The 25,629-nt window shown below is 42.9% G+C and overlaps 1 protein-coding gene across 1 annotated transcript in view; it reads left to right on the top strand.

The window, feature by feature from the left end:
- Positions 1 to 25,629, top strand: part of CDH9 (cadherin 9) — a 128,755-nt gene that overhangs the window by 54,278 nt on the left and 48,848 nt on the right. Inside the window, exon 3 of the mRNA XM_081918197.1 lies at positions 20,561 to 20,855. Within this exon, the coding sequence (XP_081774323.1) occupies positions 20,561 to 20,855 (295 nt within the window). The remainder of the gene's footprint in view (positions 1 to 20,560; positions 20,856 to 25,629) is intronic.

Below are 25,629 nucleotides of genomic sequence, written 5' to 3' on the forward strand. Positions count from 1 at the left end.
GGAAAAGTTGGGAAATACTAGATGGGGAACAGCTAGGAGAAGAAAGACTGGAAGAAAGAGGGTTTACAGATTCACTGTCTCTGGAAAGCATTAATCCGCTCTCCTCAAGGACAAGAAGAGCTGAGAAAGTTGCAGAACAGAAAGCACAATGGGTACAAGCTCAGGGAGGGAGGGAGTTAACCTTCAATGGGAGCACCACCATTTTTAGGTAGACATGTTCCTTTCTCTCTCACTGATTATTAAAGAATCTAACTGGTAAGACATTCCTTTCATTCGATCTTCTTATTTACTGCCACGGGGGAGGAAGCTACTTCCCCAAAGCCTGACACATGATGACAGATTCTAGGAGACACAGGTAAGAGCTGAGTGCAGAGCAAGGACCAAAGGGGGATGAGCTACCCCAGAAGGAACATGGCGTGTTCCCCTACCAGATGTTCTGACCGTCCCCTAACACCCCTAACACCCCATATACAGTGTTATTTTTATGGTGAGATGCCGGAACTCACCATGAATGTATCTTTCATGGTGCCCACCTGAGAGGTGCTGGAACTTAGTTTTGGCTGAAAAAAAGCCCTGCCCATATATACCCTGTGGATCAAACTTGATACGTAGCTGTCTGAAAATGCATGTCACAGAAAATGCATAGCTATTAAACATGGCATGTTATGCACCGTCCTTGCCCCATGTAACAGCTTACAACATGGGCCATCATCATGGTGCCATGGCATCTCAAACTTTCTCACCACCATCAGCCCATAATGCGGCTCAGGGATAGAGCAATGTCTGGAGAAATATAAGTTCTGCAGCAGCCACACATGCTTAGAAGAACACCTGGTTTCACTCTAAGTGAGCCTCCCTGACTATATTGCAATATCAGCAAAAGTACTGCAGCTATTATGGTGGCATATTATTTGCCAGTCCAATGCAAATCAGCTAATGGGATGCTTGCAAGAGCAAATACATAACTGTCTTTGCAGAACCTTCTTCAGATGGTGCTTATTTTTTTTCCCAGTGACTTGCTTGTCTAAGTAAGGCCTTCTGTTTCATCACCTTCAAGAGGAAAAAGAAACACTGTCAAAAAGCAATTGTTACAAACATCTTTACAAATGCCTGATACTTCTGATGTTGCTCTTTTACTGAGGACGGTTTTCATAAGAAATGCTATGGCAAAACTGAAAGACAAGTGCAGTTCATTCTCAATAGTAAAGAGCAAAATGCTATTATGTGTTTATCCATCTGTGTGTGACACTTTCACATACACTAAGTCCCTAATCCTATTCCACTCTACACTCCTTTTCTATAGCTCTCTCTCTCTCTCTCTCTCTCTCTCTCTCTCTCTCTCTCTGTCTGTCTTTCTCTCTCTGTCTGTCTCTCTGTCCCTCTCTCATGAACATGCATACATATATACAGACAAACTCCAAAATGTGCATTTAAATACCTATTTCAACACATGCTTTAAATAGATTCTCTCTTAAAACATGCATTTCCTCTTAAAATGAAGATTTTTAAATGTTTTTGATGCACTGAAATGTTAGGGAACTGCAGACCCTCCAAGTGTCCCTATTTTCCAGGGACAGTCCCGGATTTACAGAAGTTGTCCCGGTTTCTGATTTGATCCTGGAATGTCCCACTTTTGTCACTATATTCTTCAGATAAATGTTGGAGGGTATGGAGTTATCTGACCCCTGAGTCATATGAAGGCAGTCCTCTATAGGGAAGGTTTTTTAAAAATGTTTAATGATGCTTTTGTGTATGCTGGAAGCAGCCAGAGTAGCTGGGGCAACTCAATCAGATGGATTAATAATAATAATAATAATAATAATAATAATAATAATAATAATAATAATTGACTAGGACGTCCCTAATTGACTAGGATCGCTGAAGAGTTGATGCTTTTGAATTATAGTGCTGGAGGAGACTCTTGAGAGTCTCATGGATTGCAAGAAGATCAAAGCTATCCATTCTTAAGGAAATTAGCCCTGAGTGCTCACTGGAAGGACAGATCCTGAAGCTACGGCTCCAATACTCATGAGAAGAGAAGACTCCCTGGAAAAGACCCTGATGTTGGGAAAGATTGAGGGCACAAGGAGAAGGGGACAACAGAGGACGAGATGGTTGGACAGTGTTCTCGAAGATACTAACATGAGTTTGACCAAACTGGGAGGCAGTAGAAGACAGGAGTGCCTGGCGTGCTCTGGTCCATGGGGTCACGAAGAGTCGGACATGACTAAGCGATTAAACAACAACAAAGGACATCCCTATTTTCATCAGAAAAATGATGGAGGGTATGAAACTGTAAAAGACCATGGATTAGTTCCAACCGGCACATTAGTCCAGGAAGGATCAGGTCAGCTCATCTCAGGATTCACAAAGATTAAATTCCTCAGTCATTCCAACTACGTTCATGAGCACATGGATGTGCCTGTTTTTAAGACTAAAAAAGAAATTCTATTAAACACCTCATTGCAACAAATGTATCTTACAATGTATTGTACCAGAATTATTGTAACGATTGCATTTACCACCTTAAGTATTTTGTCATGCAGTTAAACAGAGGGCCAAATCCTGACTTCAGTTGCCCTTTTTAGACCAAAGATGTTGGCAATGGAGCCAGAACAAAAGCGTTTCAAACATTTCAGAAGTTTTATTTCCAAACATTTCCTTGGGCAGGGTGGGATGAAGCAAAATCTACACGAAAAATTGGACTTAATTGGAGGGGAAATAAATATATGTGTCATTTTGAGGAGGGAGCTTGCTGCTTACCTTGCCAGATGGCCAAAGGTTTTGCATTTCTTCTTGAACTTCAGAAAAGCCCTATGCTTGGGATGGCTCCACAGCTTCTTCCAGCTGTATTTCCTTACGAGAGTAAGTAAGCCAAGTGCCAATATTAGCACCCTGCTCCAAATAGGTGATTAAGATAGAACAGAGGTGCCTAAACTTATTTGGCCTACCGCCCCCTTTTTAGGGGGAAAAATTAATCAGCATGCCCTGAAAATCTACCTTTTTAAAGCAAAGAAACAGAAAAATGCAGTGACAAATTTGCTTTCTGTATCTATATTTCTATATATGTCCTGGTAAAGAAAGATTTTGGAAATAAGACAGCTTGAAGCTTGAAATTATAGAAAATTTATTAAAATAATTTCGTACATATTGCCTCTTTATAATATTGTATTGTAAGCATGAATTTTCCTTCTGATGCATGCTAGCCTTCCCCACAATGCACAACATACTCGCCTGCCAACACTTGCTGGTTAAGACCTGTCAGTGGACTTGACCACTGATCAGTTAAAACTTGCACTTTGTGTGTCTATTTGGAAAATAAGCACTATGACTTTGACTCTGTTATATTGGCAAGTGTCATTAAACAACATATGAAGCATGTACAAATGGTTCTTATCCAAAAATTTTCTTCTTTATGCTTCCACCACTATCACTGGATCATTCCAGTGCCCCCCAGGGAAATTCTGAGAGCGATAGTGGCTGCCCCAAGGCCAGCCAGTGACTTTTTGATAGTGGCAAGTCTGGAAATCCTTTCTCCCTGGCACACAGTTCCAAGACCAGCTCCAAATTTGAGATACCCTTGGTGTCAGGATGCTGTCAGTGGCTCCCAACTGGTTGCCCAGGAAAGTATAAAGACAAGGAAAAGCTTCTTGTCGTCCTTTTTTACTTCAATCTTTACAAAGAGAGGCTATAGAACCCAGCCTCTTGGATAATGGTGTTGTCTCCACCCCGCTTCTCTCCCACTTCTTCATTCATCATTCTCATCATCTCCTCTACAGGAGCCCTCTGTCTTTGAGCTCTTTGCTCTCCTACTTTTAAGGCTCGCTGGGTTCTGAGAGATGGAGGGTCTGGAATGCTTTCTAATGGCAACGTGTCAGCCAGATGTTGTTCTGACTCTCCCATGATTTCCCAACTTTCCCCCTCATCTGCCTCTGAGCTGCTACCTCCCTCAACCCCCTGTTGTAAATCTATACTGCCTTCCTCCTCCTCCTTCCTGGGAGGGTCAGGATGGGAAGGGGGTCTCCACCATTTCTCCTCTGCCCAGTCCCTGACAATTAGTTTTCTTTAACAGCGGAAGCAGGTTTTCAGAATATACACAGCTCTTCTTCAGGCTTTGATTATGAGAGCAAAAATTAAACATCCAATAGTCTAGACAGAAACAACTGGGTAGTCAGGCTGATGGTTACTTGTTTGCAGAAGTTTACTGGCCATTGCTGTTGGCATGGAGATAGTCTAGGTTGAATGCAAACATGCCATTCTGATGTCATGCGTGATGTCACAAAGAGGATATGCTTTAAGTCTTGGTAAAGCCAAAAGCAGTTAACAGTCGGACTGCATCTCAGCCCTGTCAAGATGGATTTCCATAACAGGTGATGAATAGATTTATTTGGGGGATATATTAACTTTTACTATTGGAGAAAAGTTTTAGATTGCCAGTTTGTAACCCATCAAGTTGAGGCTAATAAATATACATTCACAACCCTGTACTCATCAAATTATTGACTTTATATGTGACTTTGGGACTGATTCATACAACCACATTTCCTTTCTCCACTCTATAGAATCTTTTTCTCTGTATTTGAAAAAAACAACCAAGAAGTAGAAGATAAGGAACCAGGAATATGTGCCCTCTGTCTTTGAGCGCTTTGCTCTCCTATTTTTAAGGCTCTCTGGGTTCTGGCAGATGGAGGGTCTGGAATGCTTTCTAATGACAATGTGTCAGCCAGGTGTTGTTCTGACTCCCCCATGATTTCCCAGCTTTCCCCCTCATCTGCCTCTGAGCTGTCACCTCCCACAAACCACTGGTGAAAATCTATACTGCCTTCTTCTTCCACCCTGGAAGGGTCAGGATGGGAAGACGGTCTCCACCATTCATCATCCTCTGCCCAGTCCCTGACACTTGGCAAAGTATCCTCTCATGGGACTCTTTCTCTTTTGGTGGGCCCCAGCCTGTCTCCCTTGAGAAGCAACAGCACTGCAGTCAAGGTGGCACAGAACTGTATTATTATTATTATTACTTCTCAGAATGATACTACATCAGAGGCAGTGTAGGAAATTAAAATGGTATCTCTTAACCACCCAGAATGGAGGCGGGCAGGGCTGGCAGCAGTGCAACAGTGGGGTCCCAGCTGAGGAACTACGGTCACAGGTCATGGTGTTAACCACTATGCTGCAACAGCTTTACCAAAGGAAGTCAGCCTATGAATAAGGCCAAAGGCAATTCTTGTGTGGAGCAGTCAAATTAAGATATCTCGGGATCTTTATGGTTTTATATGTTGAACTTGGTGAGCATGAAAGCTGAATGCAGGACCTTTTCAAATATGTTATGTGGAAGAAAATGGAGTGCCTTTTTTTTTTATTAATGCTGTAGCTTTCTACATTTTTATTTACTGACCTCAGCAAGCAATCCCGTTTGAAACAGCTTCCAACTATGTTGTGCCTGGAAGACTTTATCAGTTAAAAGAATTATCTTTCAGAACTTCATCAGTGCAACTTGATTAGTATTGGAACCATCCTACGGAGCTATTTAAAATGTTTCATACACAGGAGTAAGTCATAAAAATGATGCCTTACTGATAACAGCTATTTGATTCCTTTGACAGTTTACAAATGAATGTGGATTTTCTCCTGTTTCAAATTAGCATTTGTGATGGATAAACACTATAGCGCACCGGGTGGTAAAATGCCTTTAAAAGCTCTCATTTTCATTGGGAGGGAACCTGTGATCATATGACCAAATTAGGAACTGAAAGAGAGAAGAGATGTACATGAATTTACCAGGAAGGACTTTTATCACATCTTTCATGAAAATTTAAATGCTGGCACACATCAATAGAAGCCACAAGGCACAGAAAATTGACCAAGAGGTGGTGCCCATGCCTTTAACCATTCTCCAAAACCATGTGAGCATCTCCTATGCAGCTGGGAGAACATTTAAATGACCCAAGCACATGTTTTACGGGGTTCTTTCCCACTAATGAGCTCCTCCTTCATTTCCTAATAATGCAACAGTACCTCTGGATTGGGGTGTTTAGCATGGCCCCCTCTATTGTGTGCTTCAAGCACTGCATCCTACACATGGCAGCTCTGTTTACACTGCAAAACTGAATGTGGGTGAGCAGTGATGCACAAGATCCTTGCTTCCAGAGCAGTCCCACTGACTTGGAAAGAGATTGAGAAGTTAATGGAAGCTTTAGCCTTTAAGGACCAGGGAATTTAATGTGCCCTTGAAAAAGTTGTTTGGACATTTAGAATTTAACTTTCTGAAAGGAGAGAAAGGAGAGGCAAAGGTCCGTTAGCTTTAAATCAATGTCAAATAATATGATAGAAACAGACACAGTAGTGACTCTCTTAAACCTTCTGCCCTTGCACTCCAAATCTGCTCCCAGAAGCTATAATTTTACCAGATGGGCCAACAGCAGATACTAACAGCTTCAAGGCCTAACTTGAAAGGACTGGACTTTTAAGTATTTGGACTAGTTCAGCTCCAGGTTCATTGTCATGCTTGACACCGTTGCCCTTTCCCTCAGATTTCATGAAAACAGTCAAAGGCTATTTTATTTCAGCTTGTTTTATCCCCACAACAACAAACTATTGAGTGGTACAAATACTACTGGTTACTCTTTCAGAAAAATATACTTCTTGCTGTAGGTACTCCATTTGCCAAGAAAGCAAAAAGGAGAGAGAGAGATTGAGATTGAGATTTCTATATGTCCTGTTCTAGGTTCCACTCACATGACAGCTTTCACCACTTCCTGATCCTTATTTTCATGTAAATATTTATCACATTTTATATCCTAAACCTTCTCCAATGAGCCTCAGGTGGATATGAATGAGGTTATTTCCATTTTCTCCTCGTAATAGCCCTGCAAGGTTGGTTAGGCTGAGCCAGGTTATCAGCACTGTGTGGTGCTCTCTGAAAGGGAAAAAGGACCTAGATTTCCCTCAGCACTGGGACAACTTCACAGTTTCTTGACCTGGGGAAATTTAAAATTGGAAAACATGAGAAGCTGGGCCATAAACAAAAGGTAGTATCTGAAAGCATGAGTTTGTGCAGATATCTCTCCCGTGACTGGACTGCGCAATCTGCATGTCCCTCAGCAACCCCAAAATTCTGTGCGGAGGGCAGGGGATTGGCATAGGTTGTGTGAAAGTAGCTTGCAAGACCTAATGTATTGAATAAGAGAATGCTTCCCATTCCAGAGTGTGGGCACACCTTTTGCTGTTTATGCGGCTAAAAGACCTGTGAGGAGAATGACGCATGAAACAGCATGCCCTCATAAAGGCAACATCCGTTACAAACCCAGATAAACTACTTACTAACTCCTGATTGGAAATTTAATCCTAATCGACCGTTATGCTTTTCTTTAGAGAAATCCTCCCCAACCCCCCGGCCCCTGACAGAATGAAATGCCAATATTCTATGCCTCTGGTGTTATTTCACAGTCAATGTAAGCTTACCCATCCATTAATAACTTTATACTTGGATAGATCTGAAAGCAAGAGTGGAATGTAAGACGCTCCAATTGTTGTTATCAGGGATGGTTCCTGCTGTTCTTGCCTTCAATCTCTGCTGGAGTTTTATATATATATTAGAAGCATCTTTCAGGTGGGCCACAAGGATTCAATCCATAGAGTGGATGTCTAGAGCAATTCCTACTCTTACGGCTCCTCAACTTCATGAAATTTGTCAGACTCCCCAAAGTGTGCACATGTGCAGTATATTACACATTTATTTATTTTTATTGTTTTCATTTAACATGTTATCCTGCTTAATAACATGTCCCTGTTTACTAAGGACAGTCTTTCTTTGCCCCTCCCCCTCTATTTTTTTGCCTCCTGAGGATGCATTTCTAAAATGATTTCGGTGAACATGTGCTAGAGATGGTTGAGCTTCAAATGCTTCCATGGGTCTCTGTAACAATAAAAACAATAAAATATCTGAAAGGGGTTGGAGGGCTAGATACATCTTGGCACCTGGCTATTAAATGACAGTGGGACGTGGGTGCTGCTGTGGTCTAAACCACTGAGCCTCTTGGGCTTGCTGATCAGAAGGTCAGTGGTTCGAATCCGCGCGATGGGGTGAGCTCTCATTGCTCCTGCCAACCCAGCAGTTCAAGAGAATGCCAGTGCAAGTAGATAAATAGGTACCGCTGTGGCGGAAAGGTAAATGGCGTTTCTGTGCGCTCTGGTTTCCCTCATGGTGTTCCATTGTGCCAGAAGTGGTTTAGTCATGCTGGCCACATGACCCAGAAAGCTGTCTGTTGACAAACGTCATCTCCCTCAGCCTGAAAACGAGAAAGTTCTGTTTTTAGCAGCCACAGTGATGGGAGGAGAGCTCAGCTCTGGTTGTTATTTCTCTCCATGATGGTCTTATCCATCTGTGGAACGAAACTCACTTCTCGCTACAGATGGCATTTTTGATAACAAAAAGGAGGAGATCTGTTACCACCACCACAAGCCAAGACCAATTTTGAATCCAAGAGGAAAAGGAAAATTTGCTGCCATTCAGCCAACTATACTTGCCTGTTAACATGCAATGTGGTTAACAATGGAAACTTCCCAATAAGTACTCTGAACAGTGAATGGCAGTATAAAGTAAATGCATTCCCTTCATGGCTATTGATTCACATGGGGGGGGGGGGACCACAACACTTTGAGGCAACGGTCCATAGCGAGGTAAGCTGCACACTGTCTAGCGCTTTGCTGCAATATACAAATTCTTCCCAACATATATTTTGTCATTTCCTCAATACAGTGGTACCTCGGGTTAAGAACTTAATTCATTCTGGAGGTCCGTTCTTAACATGAAACTGTTCTTAACCCGAGGTACCACTTTAGCTAATGGGGTCTCCCATTGCTGCCGTGCCGCCGCCGTGCGATTTCTCTTCTCATCCTTAAGCAAAGTTCTAAACCTTAACTATTTCTGGGTTAGTGGAGTCTGTTACCTGAAGCGTCTGTAACCCAAGGTACCACTGTATTATATAAAACACAAAGTCTACTGCATAGCAATAATGCAGGCTGATAAGTTTACCTTTAGAACAGGAGTGCTAACTTGACCCTGTGACCATGGTGCCTGGCCCATTCTTGGGGAATTTTGTGGGTGCTTAGACACCCAGGGCCCCATGGAGTTGGCACCTATGCCTCAGAATTATTCAGTCCAGCAAAGGAGACGCACACATCGAAGCAGATTTCTATGAACAGAACAGCTAAGGATATTTATCTGAATATGGACAGCCAAGTGCTTCATGGATGAGTTCAGACATTGAGATGAACCCTTCCAAGACCAAGATTATTACTTTATTGCTAGTATCTATCCACACAGATCTATTCAAGTTAAAACAGCTGATAACTATTTTGCAATATATTTAGATGTAAATCACCCTGACTGGTAAGAATCTTTAGCTCCACAATCTTTTAGAAATTTATGAAAATAATGAATGTTGCTATCTGCATAAGAATCCCCGGGTGCATAATTGTTTAGAAACTTATGGAAATAATGAATGTGATCAGTTTAATAAGGGGGAATCCAATGACAAGGTCCACTGGGATGAGCAGATTAGGATGCAGCAGGTCTCTGGCATAGTTGTCTAATTCCTGGTTCAGTCAAAGCTACATTTGCTGAGCCCAGTTTAGCTGGGTCAAGGACAGCGCAAGTCCAAAGAAGGAGCATTATGGAGGTGAGACAAGAGAAGAGGGATTTAAGATGGATCATAAACTCATCTAGCTCAGTCATGTGACCTGGCAATAAAACATAGAACGTTATTGTAAACGCTATTGCCATGTTCAGACAGAGCAGCAGCAGCCCTAAAGCTGAACAGGGTTTGGATCTGCCGTAACTTTATGTTGGGTTAATTTACACCCGCTTGCTTTACACCAGCTCCTTGTGCAGAGGATTGCTCCCTAAGCAGACGTCTAACCTGGTAATGGGAAAATGAATGGTGCCATAACTCCAAGTGTCACCACCGTATGACCACTTTGCCCACTGTTAAGGACTCTTGCCTGTTGTGGGCCCTTCATTGCTTCCTTAATAACATTCATCCTCATTTGCCAGAAAATGTTCACCTTGAGTCAATTTAAAGTGAACTCTCTCTGTATGTTAATCTCTCCTCAGGTAAACTTCAGAGGAATTTTGAGGAGAGGCAAGAGTTTTGATAAAATTGATCACTTTTCTTACAGGGTGTCCCCAGCTCTCGAAACATGAGAGCCTTTTGTCCTTTCTTCATCCTTTGAGGTAGAATTATGTGCATTAAGATGGCTCTGGAAATGGCAATTTCCTTTCATTTGCTGCAGTTGTAGAAATATGGCCCTGTACGAAACATTACCCGGGGCTGGCCTTGAGAGAAGTAAAATGCTATTCTCTGGGACTCGTTCTAGTTTAATGTAGTTTGCCATTTTACTCTCTCCTAAAGTTCATATGAAATAAAATATGGCCATCCTTTCCGGAGCCTGAAATCTCAGCTTTTTATCAGATTTGGTTTAAAAACTTGAATGGCCCTAGTTATTTTATCTTTATTTTGTGGAGTGGGGTCTGATTAGGACTAGAAAAACTGTTCCTTGTTATATTATGGGTATTGTAAAGAACAACAAGATAGACTCATAGAGTCATAGAACTATAGAGTTGGAAGGAAAATGCATATAACTTAAGAAGAGTGAGAAAATCACCAAGCAGTCTCTGATGGTGCTCTTTATATAGTTTACTAAGGCTTAAATTATGAAACCACTTACCAACACATGGCTCCCTTGGAGCCAGCCAACTAAAAAAAGAAAGTAGTTAATTTGCAGCCTGCTTTCCAGTCAGTTCTGCTTCATCAAACCCTGACAAATACAGAGCTGCAGCAGCATCACTAAAACTCCTTATTTGCCATGCAGAATGCAAGTTATTGCTTGGTGTGCAACAAAATAATTCATTGGGTTCAGCTTTTGGCTCCAGCAGTCTCTGAATTGCTGAATATAAAGTCTGAAAGCTTCATAACCAAAGTTGGATGGGAAGGTAACAACAAGGAGTTTTGACAGCTTGACTTCACACAGAGTGTTTGTTTCCTACATTGGCTTCTCATATACCACAGAACACCACTTTAGAGCCCAGGTTGTAGTAATGGGCTGAGGTGGGATTTCAGGGCAGGATTAAACAGGGGATAAGGTTTCATGCATGGGCACATGCACACATGTTGTCACCAAATGGGTTCATGACCATAAGGTTGTTGAAGCTAGCATCTCCCGCCTTCTGACCACTTCATGTTTCTGGCAACAAAATAAAGGCAATGCATTTTGAGTCACACAGAGGGACAGATTTGTGTGTAGCCTGGATACCTGCAATAACAATGTCAAGTTATTATGGGTCACAGTGTACATTAGGATAGTTGTTGTGGGAATCAGAATCAGAAAAGAAGAAGAATGGAGGACTCGTCTTCATTGAAAGTTTTGATGAACCATCTCCATGAGGGACCTTTGTACCCCCTTGTGCATTATGGGAATGGATTCATTCATGATGAAGTGCCGGTTGAAAGCAGCCTTCTTGCAACATGTTACTGGTCATAGAATAGATAAAGGTAAAGGACCCCTGGATGGTTAAGTCCAGTCAAAGGAGATGATGGGGTTGCAGCGCTCATCTCACTTTCAGGTCAAGGGCATTTGTCCACAGATAGCTTTCCAGGTAATGTGGCCTGCATGACTAAACTGCTTGTGGCACAACAGAACACCGTGATGGAAACCAGAGCACATGAAAATGCCATTTACCTTCCCACCACAGTGGTACCTATTTATCTACTTGCACTGGCATGCTTTCGAACTGCTAGGCTGGCAGGAGCTGTAACAGAGCAACAGGAGCTCACCCCATCACAGGGATTCAAGCCGCCAAGCTTCTGATCGGCAAGCCCAAGAGACTCGGTGGTTGAGACCACAGCGCCACCCACATCCTGGTTATAGCATACACAGGGATGCCTCCACAGCCAGGCTGATAAATAAGCTTCCCAATTTCCCTACTGTCCTCTTGTGGACTGCTGTACGAAACACTGTGGAAGTATCCATCAGGACAGCAATAGCAGAACACAAATAAAAGAAGGCATTGCACAATAATTGCATGTACTCTGCAGGAAGGGGGAGAAATCAATTTGTATTAATATGCCATCGTCTCGTCCGTGGTGTGAAGCCTCATTAAACAAGAGTGCCACAAGTAGAACTAGTGACACCCTAGAGCCTGTTACAGTATATATGCAACTCCCCATGCCTTGTGGTAATTTTGCCTTGGAAAGCAATAGCACAGCAAAGGGAAATATATGCCTGACTCTGAAACTAACTAGGCTGTGTCTCCTCCAGGTTTTTCCCAAGAAACCTGTGGCATTTGCATCACATTGTATGCTGGTCGTCCAGGCTGATTTATTTCACTTTTAATTTGTATGCTACCTTTCTATATAACTATACACAAGCTGAAGAAACAACAAAATAGACCACACATGTAATAACAATCTGATCCAATACAAAAAAAGTCACAAATTGTCAAGGCTTCAAGGAATCCTATCCCTCCCACAGTGAGATGCCAAGAAGCAGAAAAACATGAAGTTCTTACCACGTGTCAAGCTTGGAGATACCTCCCCTCCCTTTGGTAACTTCACAGATTAACAAGCAGTTGATAGATTTGTAGTCCTCTTATTACAGCTTCATGTTGCGATCACAAATGCTCAGCTCTCCGCATGGAGGGCAGTTGCCTACTCTAAATACTCCTTCTGAGTTCTGCAGCAAGAAAGGCACCAACAGGAAGCTCCTCCCTCCCTCTGCCCCCTTTGTTCTCTGATACGTTCAGACCTCCGAGTCCAGGGAGAGGGGGGTCCCCCATACTCTCAATTGATGTCTCTTCTAACTGTCCCCTCCCTTGTGGCTTCCCCATCATTATCTCGTAGCTGTGTAACTCCCCTCTAAGCTGTTCAGCTTCTGTGTCTGCCTCCCTATCTGCTTCTGAAAAGGCTGGGGGGGGGGTATTCTGAGAGAGGCTGATCTGCCTGCAACTGCACTCCTCAATCTTCAGATCCAGACCATTCCCTGACACCAAGTAGTTTATTCAATATTCACAGAGAGAGAGAGATGAAGGAATGCGGTCTCTCTTAGATAATGGCATTGCTCCAAGTAAAGTCCCACCCCCTCAGTCCCTCCTTTCTACATCATCCCTGTGCCAGCTGATCTGTGATTTCTGCCTCTGAGCTTTCTGTTCTACTACTCTCAAGGCATGCCTGGTTCTGGAAGTGGGTTGGGAATGCTTTCAAGAGACACTGAGTCTGTTAGCTGTCTCTCCCCTGGTGCTTCTTCTTCCTGCTGCTCTCCCAATATTCCCCAGCTGCTCCCCTCTGCTGCCTCTGAATTATGACCTTCTGTAAACCACTGTTCTAAATCTATACTGTCTTCCTCTTCTCAGGAAGGTGCAGGAAGAGGGGGGTAGGTTCCCACCATTCCTCCTCAGTCCAGCCCCTGACACAAGAACTTTAAAACAAACAACTTATATACAATAATTAAACAGTTTACACTCCTAGGACTTGCTGATCAGAAGGTCGGCGGTTCGAATCCCCGTGATGGGGTGAGCTCCTGTTGCTCGGTCCCTGCTCCTGTCAACCTAGCAGTTCGAAAGCACGAAGTGCAAGTAGATAAATAGGTACCGCTCCAGCACTGCTCCATGCACTGCTCTGATTCACTAGAAGTGGCTTAGTCATGCTGGCCACATGACCCGGAAGCTGTATGCCAGCTCCCTCAGCCAATAAAGCGAGATGAACGCTGAAACCCCACTGTCGTCTGCGACTGGACCTAATGGTCAGGGGTCCCTACACCTTTACCTAATCAATAAAAATCACAACTCATAAAATACCACAGAACATACAAACCCATGTAAAAGGATTCAATTGAGAAACAAGGACACCCAACTTATAAAATTATTATTTTTAAATATCCCTTAACTCTTCTTCTCTCTTCACAGCTGCTTTCACTGTTATCAAAGTCATGGTCTGGGAAAGTCTCCTAGGGCTGGAGGGTGGGGCAAGGCAGGTGGAAAAAGTCATTGCTAGATGGACAGCAGAAAGTCTCTCTCCCTTATTCTCTTTTTACTATTTCAAAAGTACAGTGTTTAGAACATACATGAGCTTGACCTAGAGAGCAAAACTAAACTGTGAAATACTGTATGGGTGACTTCGAGGCTCACTAATTTGTTTGAGTGACTCGGGTGGACACTGGAAATTAAGGTTTGCACAATTAAAATGGATTAAAAGGACTCTGTCAACCTACCACAACAAATACACTTTCTGAGGTTAGAAAAGTGACGAGGAAACACATGGACAAGTGTGAAATGAAGGACTGACTAGTGGGAAGGTCTATAAATACCGCACAAGCAAATCAAGATGAATGCCGATTGTCATGTAACTGCCGCACAAACAGATCAGAACAAATTCTCAATAAAGACCGAATACACTCTAACCTCCACATGAACTTTGTGCAAATCAGGATGAATGCTGAATAAATAGGTCATCTGGAGAAGTCCTAAATCTGTTATTGCATAATCAATGCAGCTGTAAATATGGCTATAACAGTGTTAAACAGAACTAGTTGTGAGCCAAAGTATGTATGTGTGTCATTAAGTCGTTAAGCCTACATCAGAACTGGAAGAAGACCGCTGTCCCCCGTATGATTTGGGGGGGTGAGAATCACTGCAAAATGGCTGAGATACAGCCCACATCATCAGTACTGGAAGCATTTATATCACTCTAACAACTTTAATATATCCTCAGGATTGAGGCCAGTACATTATCCCTGATTGGCTGGGAACATTAGAAAAAGTAATGAATTAGAGAGCAAGCATCCCCAAACTCAGCCCTTCAGATGTTTTGGGACTACCATTCCCATCATCCCTGACCACTGGTCCTGTTAGCTAGGGTTGATGGGAGTTGTAGTCCCAAAACATCTGGAGGGCTGAGTTTGGGGATGCCTGAATTAGAGGGACAAAGTGATAAAAGCAACTAGACATGTGGGAGCAGGAGCACAGTGGCTACTAATAACCACAGGATAGGATTGAGGGAATTTTCCTCAAGGACCGCCTCTTTCCATATGAACTTACGCATATCCTGAAATTATCTTCTGAGGCCCTTCTTTGTGTGCCTTCTTCGTGAGAGGTCTGGAGCAACACAGGAATGGGCCTTTCTGTAGTGGCTCTCCGTCTAAGGCTCCTCTTAACCAGGCCTTTGGCTGATTAACATTAAATGCCCTTTTAAAAATGTGTTGAGTGGTTATTGGGTTGTTCTTGTTTTTATTTTTTGTTTTCATATTAAGAGTTTATCCAGTGAACTGCCCTGAGGCCTGCAGGTATAGAGTGCTATACAAATTTAATAAATAATAATAATGATAAATAATATCCAGGAGTGTTTTCCTTTCCCAATAATGAATACTTTTGAGGCAAAAATCAAAGCAGCTCAGCACAACTGCTGTAAATGCAGACAGTTCAGTATTTATTTCATTTACACCAGTCCATCTACCAGAACAAAAATAGCACTGGTGATGTTTTTAAAAATCAGTGTTTTATTTCAAGTAAAGCTGGCAAGATAAATGTATAAATTAAAGAAAAGGTTCCTGGATGACTGCTCAAACAAAACCAGGGTAGTGATACTTCCTCCTGAAAAACAAAGCTCAGTAAAATATGCTGAATGCTTGGCAGTACAATCACATACTTTAATTCAGGTATTTGTATTTCTAAAGTGAAATCTGGGGGGAGGGATCTCACATCTGGTAGAAAGCAAAGGTATTGTCATATTACTATGATCGATTTTATGTTGAATGATTTTACTGCTACTGGAGGATAGAGATGGCTTGCATGAGTAGGATCTCAGTGAAAATGAATGTTCAGATCATGGCATATTTAGAAATTCATACCTTGGATAGCAGGTGGTGCATGCTCTGTGCACTGACAATGCCACTGTTCTCCTTGATAGATGGGCAATGCTAAACCTGAAGCATCACAACTGCAATCCATCTTTTATCTTTGGGTGGAGTTTTAAAAGTGAGCTTAGAGATCACACATGCTCATTGAAGGAAGAACAGAAGGGAATTGGAAGGAATTAGGGTGGAGTAAGCACAGCTTTTCCTTGTAATGGTGTGGACATTACAACCTGACTTCCCCCAATATGCTCTTCTTTCATGAGAGCGGGCAGGGGTTAGGAAGTTCAAAGTGTTGTGTAGGTAGGTAGGTAGGTCGATAGATAGATGATAGAGAGAGAGAGAGAGAGAGAGAGATGGACAAGATGATAGATAGAGATGACAGATGATGATAGATAGATAGATAGATAGATAGATAGATAGATAGATAGATGATAGATCGATAGATATAGATGGATAGATAGATATAGATGGATAGATAGATGATAGATAGGTGATAGATAGATAGATGATAGATAGATAGATAGATAGATAGATAGATAGATAGATAGATAGATAGATAGATAGATAGATGATATATAGATAGATAGATATAGATAGATGATAGATAGATAGAGATGATAGATAGATGATAGAAAGAGATAGATAGATGGACAGATGATAGAGATAGATAGATAGATGATAGATAGATAGATAGATGGATAGATAGACAGATAGATAGATAATTTTAGATGATATGCAATGTCCAAACTCTTTATATTGAAAATAACTTCATGTTCATCAACATAACTAAGAAGAACATACCTACAATCTCACACTGATTCACTTTGTTCCTTATAGACAGCACAGGTTTCTCCATTTTAATGTTTAGGGATCTTCCTCTGTCTGCTTCACCCCAGACAGACCCAACCGACACTGTTCTCAGCAGCATCCAGAAAAACAGAAAAACGGGTAAAAATGACAGTTACTTGACTAACAGTCAGAACAGAATGGAAAGCCTCTCTCATGTGACTCACAGTCAGCCGATCACGTGAGAGAGCTACTGCAAAGGGGGGGGGGCATGCTAAACATACACAACAATTCAGCATAAGCAAATATCCCCATTTCAGGAAATCAAACCATTATCCTTAACGCAGGGCCATCAGAGACACTGCATACTTTTAATGAGTGGAACAAATCCTTATAACAATCTTGTAAAGTGTATATTTATCCAGTTGAAACACACATTCAAAATGCAGGTGGTGGGGTCATTATGTTTGAATGTTCCTCCACGTGGGGTGGGAGGACTGCTTACACCCAAAATATAAGTTTTATGGAGTGAGCGCTAGGCTAAAGCTGATCTGGCTGTTGTTGTTTTTCCCACCTAGCCCTTCATGGGGTTTTTGATAGAAGTAGTAGTGGTCTGTGTGGTGAGATGGCCTTATGGAGCCACATTCTGAACACCAGCATTCCTGCAACGTACCTGGATGGGGCTGGGATGGAACAGGGTGGTGGCAAGGTCAGGGCTGCACAGAAACACCAACAAAATTAATCCAGTGTTCTTGTCAATGCATCCACACAGCTGCAGTCTGACTGCTGCCCTCCCTCATGCCAGCCCCACAGCTAAGCTGCAGCGAGGCCAGTCTTGTGAGGGCAACTCCATGACTTCTGCCTACCACATGGGCTGCTACTGGATGTAAACATTAAAGTTAAAAGGATTTTAAATACGCAACCCCCACTTGCATTCTGAATTTGAGCAGTCCAGGAGGAGCTAAACCAATTGGCAATGGTATTGGTTTTAATGAGTGTATCTTGTGTTATGTGCCGCTTAGCATTCTTTCTGACTGTCTCTTAAAAAGCCATATTTAATTTTCTGCAAATGGGCACTCCAGTCTGGCCCTCCAGTCAAATGCGGTCCATGGAAAGTGGGCCAGTCCTCAATGGTAAACAGAGCAAGCAGTCGGGATAGGAAAAAAGTTGGATGATGGTGAAACCGTGGAGACTGTGTGTGGTTACAGTCCTGATATGGAATTTGGAAAAAGGGAGTAGATGTTCAAATGTAGCCTTTCAGACCTTTCCCATGGGTAGGATGAGCGTTGCTCCTGGCAGGGAGGAAAGAGTCAATGGACACCGAGGGTTGATTCAGAGAAAGAGTTTGTTTCTGCTTTCCGGATTAGCAGAAAGGCACTGCGTGTTTGGTCACAGCAAGCACACTTAAAGAGTAGAAACATACAGCTTATATTCCCTTTAGGTCCCCTTTCCCCTTCCCCAGGAATCCAGCCTCATGAGTTTGTACACGTAAGTTTGCATCCTTGAGCATAAATAGAAATTGTTTCTGTACTCTTATCTGGCACTCCTGGCGCCATTCCCGGGTTCTGTGCGTCAGCGCGGTCAGGATAGCTACAAACGGTAAGATAAGTTGGATGCGCCATCCCGTCTCTACTCGGAACTGACAAGGCCATCTATTACGCCTTCATGGACTGATAAAGCAGAAGGCTTTGTTTATTCAGCTGGTTTGTGTTAGACAGCTCAATCTAATGCATTTTAGCTAATGGATCCTCAAAGAAAGAATTTGGGAAGTTTGGGGCCTAGTTGGGGTGACTACACAGTCAGGTTTGTGTAACCTGTCCCTTCACAAATAAGACTGTTGTATGGACAGGTGGATTCCCCCAAACCCTGGGCGGCCCCTGTGTGGAATAACGGCTCAAGACAACGTGCTATGGGATTAAAATTGGCCACAACTTTATTATGTTTCAGATGTGAGTACATCTTGGCTCAGGCATTGGGCATTTACCCCTCCCAGTTCTCCAGGGATCTGGGGAACATCAGGGTTATCCAGAGTGTGGAGGGGGGGATGGGCTGGGTCTGGAGAACATATGTTCAAGCAGAGAGAGCCCGCCCCCATTACGCTGCCATCACAGGGGAGAGCAATGACAACCTCTAGGCGTATGGCCAAAGTCTCCCCTCAGAACAACCCCTTTAACGGGGCACCCTGGGATCGCCACAGCAAAGAGAAGGGGGGCGTGGGTCACTGCTACATGCCCACCCCCATTTAGGGAAGATAGACTAAAGGATTCTGCCCAAGGCCTGATACCGCCAAAGTTGTGACGTTTTGCTACTGGAAAGGCAAACCTGCCAACACAGGAGAATTCCTTTCCGGCCCTTCAACAGCGACCTTGACGTAGCACCGCCTGCGTACCTGTGGAGAAAAGGTTAACCTACAAAAGAAGTCTTAATTGAGGGTGGGTAGGGTGGGAGAAGATCTGGAGCCAACTGATGATTCCCAGGTGAGATCCTCCCCCTATTGTGTAGGCAGGGTGGTCCCTCTCCCCACCTGGCCTGATCACCTTGGCAACGCCTCCTCAGGTGGGATTGGGCAACTGGCTGAGGTAGGCGGAGACCTCCAGATATCCCACCTGGGGAAGGTGAAGCCAGGCCTGTGCTAATGGTGCTGCATAGGGTCCAGGGGGCTGCACGCAACCATGCAAAGAGCGCCCCCTATTTAATGTGGGGAGTGGTCATTGTGTGCTCTGCTGGTTTTGGGTGGCACCTTGCACAAGGGTTGTCACTTACTGCAGAAAGAAGGAAAGCTTTTCAGCCTGAAGGTCACATTTCCTCACTGAGGAGGGGGAGGACATTCAAATGGTGGACAGGGATAGACCAGAAAGTGGGTGGAGACTGAGTTTACTATCTGAGAACGGTCATTTAATGCTCACATGGAGGTGACACCTGTACTGCAGGGAGTTGGACTAGATGATCCTCAGAGTATTTTCCAGCACTACAATTCTATTATTATAAAGCAGTTTACTTTTCAACCACACAAATGTCAGGGGTTCTAGGCATGCAGTGCGTTATCCAGGCAAGCAGGAGTTGGGTGGTTCAAGAACATACACCACCGGTCAGGCAAAAGGAGTCGAGGATGGTGCAGAACAAAGTCAGTGAGGTCTGGGAAAAGGGGAGGCCTGGGAAGGGTACTTGAAGAGGGTTGGATAAAGTGGCTTGGATGGCTGAATTTGAATCCCCAACCCCCAGTCGGATCCGCTCACCACAATTTTTACTGTGAACATTCCAATCTGTAAATCGCACCCACTCATTACAATTCTACAGAAATGGGTCTTGGATTGAAAGCAAAACATTTGACTAATTCTGCCTGCCCAAGGGGGCTTTGAATTTGTGGCGCTCAAACAGCAGCTTCCACTGTCAAATGACAAAGCCACTTTCCAAATTGAGGGGGAGTTTTGAAAACCCTCAGGTACACCTGAAGTAGCTCTTTGGATCCTGACCTAGATTTCATTTTAGGTTTTTAACTTAGCAAAAGCAAGTTGATAGCTTCCCACTTCCCAGAAGGCAATAGGTTTCAGAAATACTGTTGTGGGGCGGGAGCGTTATATTACAATTGCCATCATATTGTTTAAATGCTGCTGCCTTATCTTCTATATCCTTTTGTGTCCTTTATCAATTTGTTCGAGCTGCTTTGCATGTGTGACCAAAATCTTACTTTTGTAATTTTTCCCTGCAACAGTGAGGCAAAAGATAACTATTGCTGACCTCAATTGCAGACAAGATTTGTAGAGACTTATTCATATGTGCTGAAAGATTTGGTCTGTAATAACAATGCATATATTTATAGAGTGTTTCTTTCTTTTCCCCATTTCTTTTTTTTAAAACATCCCTGAAGCTGCACACTGACCAAGATATGGGAGATGGAAATTTAAAATACATATTAACAGGAGAAGGGGCTGGCAGTCTATTTGTTATAGATGAAAATACAGGAGATATTCATGCAGCAAAAAAGCTGGACAGAGAAGAAAAGTCCCTGTATGTGCTACGTGCCAAGGCTATAGACCGAAAGACTGGAAGACAAGTGGAGCCTGAATCGGAATTTATCATTAAAATCCATGATATCAATGACAATGAACCTAAATTTACCAAGGACATTTACACGGCCAGTGTTCCTGAGAAGTCCAGCGTTGGTAAGTATAATTTATTATCATATTAAAAATATTTTTTAAAAAAAGAAAGAAAAAGATAGAAGGTTAAGCCACTTCACAACAATACTCTAGAGCTTATTTGTGGTTTTTAAGTAGTCATAAAAGCATCTATAAATATCAGTTCACCAGCTTCTGTCTGCCATCAATATCTGTCTTTTTCCACCCCATAGGTTACCATATGGCTTCCATGAAGCTAGCAGCAGTCAAATGGAAACTTCTAATATGCTGTGTGATCGTAACTATTATTGCCATCCAGTAATGAACCACTGAAAACAATGCTTAACAGGCTCATCTGTGTGCATGATCAGCAATGGCAATTTGTTTGACACCTTTGTACTTTTGCATTCAAAGTTGTGGAATGACAAATTGTTGATTTTTCCCGTCCTTCTAGGTAAAAGAATTGGAAATAGTCTAACCTCTTGCATAATCTAGACTCATGTAGCAATTCGTTGTCCTTCTTGAGGACAGTGTGTGAGATGTGTGTCTCAAATGGTGGTAGCAATATAAGACTGTGCACTCATTCTGTCTGGAAACATAAACAAGCTGGGCTTGTAGAATTCATTACTTCCAAGAAACAGTGTGCACCAAGAGGCTCATGAACTCATTACCCTCCATATGCTTTTCAGTGATATCACACAAATTCCCTTCTCTCTTCCATGGTTTGCTCTATCCATGGTGTTGTGTTATGTCCACATTGGTATTATGTATTGATAACAGTAGGCAGCTGCATTGCCCTTCTAACTGTACTTTGCAACCATGGTTCTAAGTGAGTTGGCAAACGATGGTTAGAAAAGTGATCTTCATTACAGTTAACCATGGCTACCAACCAACACGTGTGCAAGAGTATACAATGGTTAAAGGCAGACTATGGAAGGGAAAGGAGGTATTCACACAGGTCAGTGGGGAGGGGGGAGTAAATGGAGGGAGTACACAATACATTGCCAGAATGTGTCAATTGGAGAGGATTAGTCCCTTGTCATGGTCAGATCACTTCCTGTTGAGATTTATGCTTTCAGCTCCTTTTGCCCTCTATAAGGATGGTCTGAGGCGGATGGATCCAATGGGTTTCCAGATGGCTCTGGGGGATATTTTGGTTGATATGACTGGAGCTCCTGTGGAAGCCCTATCCAACCTCTGGAACATCCAATAGCTCAGATTGTTAACATGAGCACCCCTGAGTGCCCCCACTTGCACTCCACTGGGAATGTGTGTCTGATGTTACCGCAGATGAATCTCAAGGGGCATGCCTTGGTCTCGGCCCAGTATACCTAAAGGATCGTCTCCACCACCGTTGTTCAGCCCAGATGCTAAAGTCTAGCTCTGAGGGCCTTCTGGCAGTTCCCTCACTGTGAGAAGTGAGGTTACAGGGAACCAGGCAGAGGGCCTTTTCGGTAGTGGTGCCCACCCTGTGGAACGCCCTCCCACCAGATGTCAAAGAAATAGACAACTATACCTCTCTCTCTGTGTGTGTGTGTTTAGAGGAGACAAGGGCAGGGGTAGAATGGAGAAGATCGAGGGGCGGAGGATCAAAGCCCTGGCAGAGGGCAAAGCCAGCTGCAGAAACTCCCATGTTGTTTGGCACGTGCTGATTAAACACATTCCATGGTGTTTAGGAGGGGGAACGGCATGAATGAATAGGGGAGGCAAAGAGGGAAAGGAACACAGTCGCCGCTCCTCACCTGCTTCAGTGCACAGGTTGAGGAGAATTAACAGGGACACATTTCACCTGCCTCTATCCCGACAGAGGTCATCATTCAGGATGACCAAAGCCGTTTCTGTGCCAAAACCAGGCCTAAACCCAGATTGAAATGAAATGAGAAAGTCAGTTTCCTCAAGAGTGTGTGGATCTGGTTTGTGACCAGCCACTCAAGAACCTTGCCAAAGAAGGGCAGATTGGCGAGTGGCCGGGAGTTACTTAGATTTTCCAAATCCAGGGAGGGTTTCTTGAGCAACAGTTTTACCAGTGCCTCCTTCATGCTGGAAGGGAGCACCCCTTCTCGCAAGCAGGCATTAATGAGTTCCCTAGCCCAGCCAGCTATCCCCTCCTTACTAGTTTTTATCAGCAATGAGGGGTCTAGAGCACAAGTGGTGACCCTCATTGATCCAAGCACCTTGTCTACACCCTCGAGTCCTACTAACTGAAACTCATTCAACACAACTGGACTATACAGTGCTCTGAATTCTTCTTCTTCTTCTTCTTCTTCTTCTTCTTCTTCTTCTTCTTCTTCTTCTTCTTCTTCTTCGTACCCTGCCCATCTAGCTGGGTTTCACCAGCCACTCTGGGTGGCTCCCAACAGATAATAATAATAATAATAATAATAATAATAATAATAATAATAATAATAATAATAATAATGCGATAAAACATCAGACATTAAAAACTTCCCTAAACAGGGCTGCCTTCAGATATCTTCTAAAAGTCAGATAGTTGTTTATTTACTTGACATCTGATAGGAGGGCGTTCCACAGGATGGGCGCTGCTACTGATAAATATTTGAATGAATAGTTGGGTCTTAAGCCCTGAATTATATTGTTAATAGTCAAGGTTCTACACACTACCTGGCATAGGTTCATACTGGTGATTTTTTTGGTATTGTACTGTACAGGCAGCATAGCCGTGTATGAAAAGTATAGAGAAAAGCCAACCACATAAGCATTTCATAAGCAATAGAAATGTGAAGCAAATATGCTACAGGTACCATTAGGCATGCAATTTTCAAGTAAATGTATAGAGTAATTTTTTCTCCTCTTGGGTTTGACAATTAGTCTACAGATGCATGAAGGCCTTGGTGCTTTACTTTATATTCACTTGCTAAGTATTGAAATACTAAGTACTCTGTGGACTTCAGCATCAGATGAATGAACACAAGGTGCAGCTGCTGTATAGTGTGACAGTAACTAGCATGGGGTGGTTCGATCATTAGGCAGATAGGCTTGAAGCTGCTTTATCTCCTTGCAGAGGATGCAATCCTATGTTAGAAGTGAGTTGTTGCAAAGTAGCTTTCTGACATTTTCGAGTAAGATCCGTTTGTATAACTCCTACCATTTCCATAAATGATATTTTTACTAGAAGCTTAAGTGAATTTCTGAAACAGGCACACAGCCTGAAAGGTAAATACAAATATATGTATATATTGCCATTTTCAGGGCAATTTCCTGTTTGCTTTGAGCCTTAATTCAAATCTCCGAATAGTTATTCTAAAATTCAATTTACATTGCTAGACATCATGTGAGAGGAGTTTTTCAAAACTAAAATTAATCAAGAGTAACTCTATGAGTCCACTATGAGTCAAGCTCGGCTCTCTGCCTTAGCCATCTTTTCAACTGAAAACAAAGTAGCGAAAGGAATTGATTTGGATGATGTGATTTCAAAATTTGCAGAGAACAAATTTAGGGAAAAAAGGTTTTAAGTGCTTATGCTCACAATGTTTAGTAAATAAACCAAAAAATAACACTTGCAACTGTATCTTATTTTTCCTTCTTTTAATAATTTCAATGGGGGGGGGTGATAAGAAATTTTCCACACTGGGTACCACCTGACCTTACTATGCCACTGCCCACAGGGCTGGGTGTCTGAACTGTTACCACAGCCATGGAGGAACTACTCACAGGAAGACAATTTTGTACACCACCCTAATCTCTGAGCACTGTGAGATTCAAGGGCTTCCAGGTGCTTTCCCAGGATTTGGTTTCCTTGGGATGGGGGACAGCAGAGACTGTGGTGTCTTTATGATATATGGTTTATTTACACATATATACAACCTGAGCCTAAGATGAAGCGGCTCAGAGCATTAACACTCCAGAAAGTCTTGCTTCTCCCATAGTCACAGCCTTGGAATCAAGCAAAAACCAAGCATGGCTCTCTCCATAGGAGCCATCTCCTAGGGATTGATGGGTCTTTGGGCACCCCAATAAAATATTAGAGGGGGTTGAGCCACCGCCCCCAAGTTGATGGGCAATGTCATTCAAATGGCTTGTGTGCACCTCTGTGGGGTGGGGATTACCTGCCCCTCCCCCCATCTTTTATTCAGGTTGGCACCCCTGGCTCTCTCCCAACATCTACCTGCTTCTAGCATGCTCTCAACTTGCAAGCACTCTGTCTTTCTCCCCACCAGCCAGGTAAGGGACGAGGTCCACCCATTTACCCTTTGGCACAAAACAACCCACTTTGTTATATTAACAACCATACTTAGGGTCATTAACTCACCAAGAAACCTGCTTGAATAGTTCAACAGTAGAATCCTCCACTAGATTTTAACCCATCAATTCTTCCCATCAATTAACAGATTATCATTTGCATTTTATCTCCCATAATTTTAACATCAAAACTAAGAGAGTTGCCACAGCTGACTAGTTTAAGCTGAGAGTGATGTTTAAATCAACACTAAAAAGTGTTTTTATCATACTTGTGCCCTGCAATTATTTGACAGATCCATTTTCCTACCGATTTTTATTGGAGTATCCCCCCCCATCAACTATAATTCTCTAATCTCTGGACAAAAAGAAGAAGAAGAAACATTACAGGCTCAAAGTCCACACCTCAGCACTTTTCACTCATACCTAATGCTGACGCTGCAGTACAGTACTAAAGGATGTGTTCTGCACAGTTAGAGATGTCCTTCAGATAAGACATTAAGTCAAGGTCCCTTCCCTTCAGCTCTGATATGGCTGCATAGGACAAAATGAAAAATCCCAGTGGCATTCTGTGAAATATGTCAAGAATTGGAGAAACTGCCATGAGAGGAATTCCCTTTCT

This window comes from Podarcis melisellensis (assembly GCF_964234715.1).
Source record: "Podarcis melisellensis genome assembly, chromosome: 7".
Classification (NCBI taxonomy): domain Eukaryota; kingdom Metazoa; phylum Chordata; class Lepidosauria; order Squamata; family Lacertidae; genus Podarcis; species Podarcis melisellensis.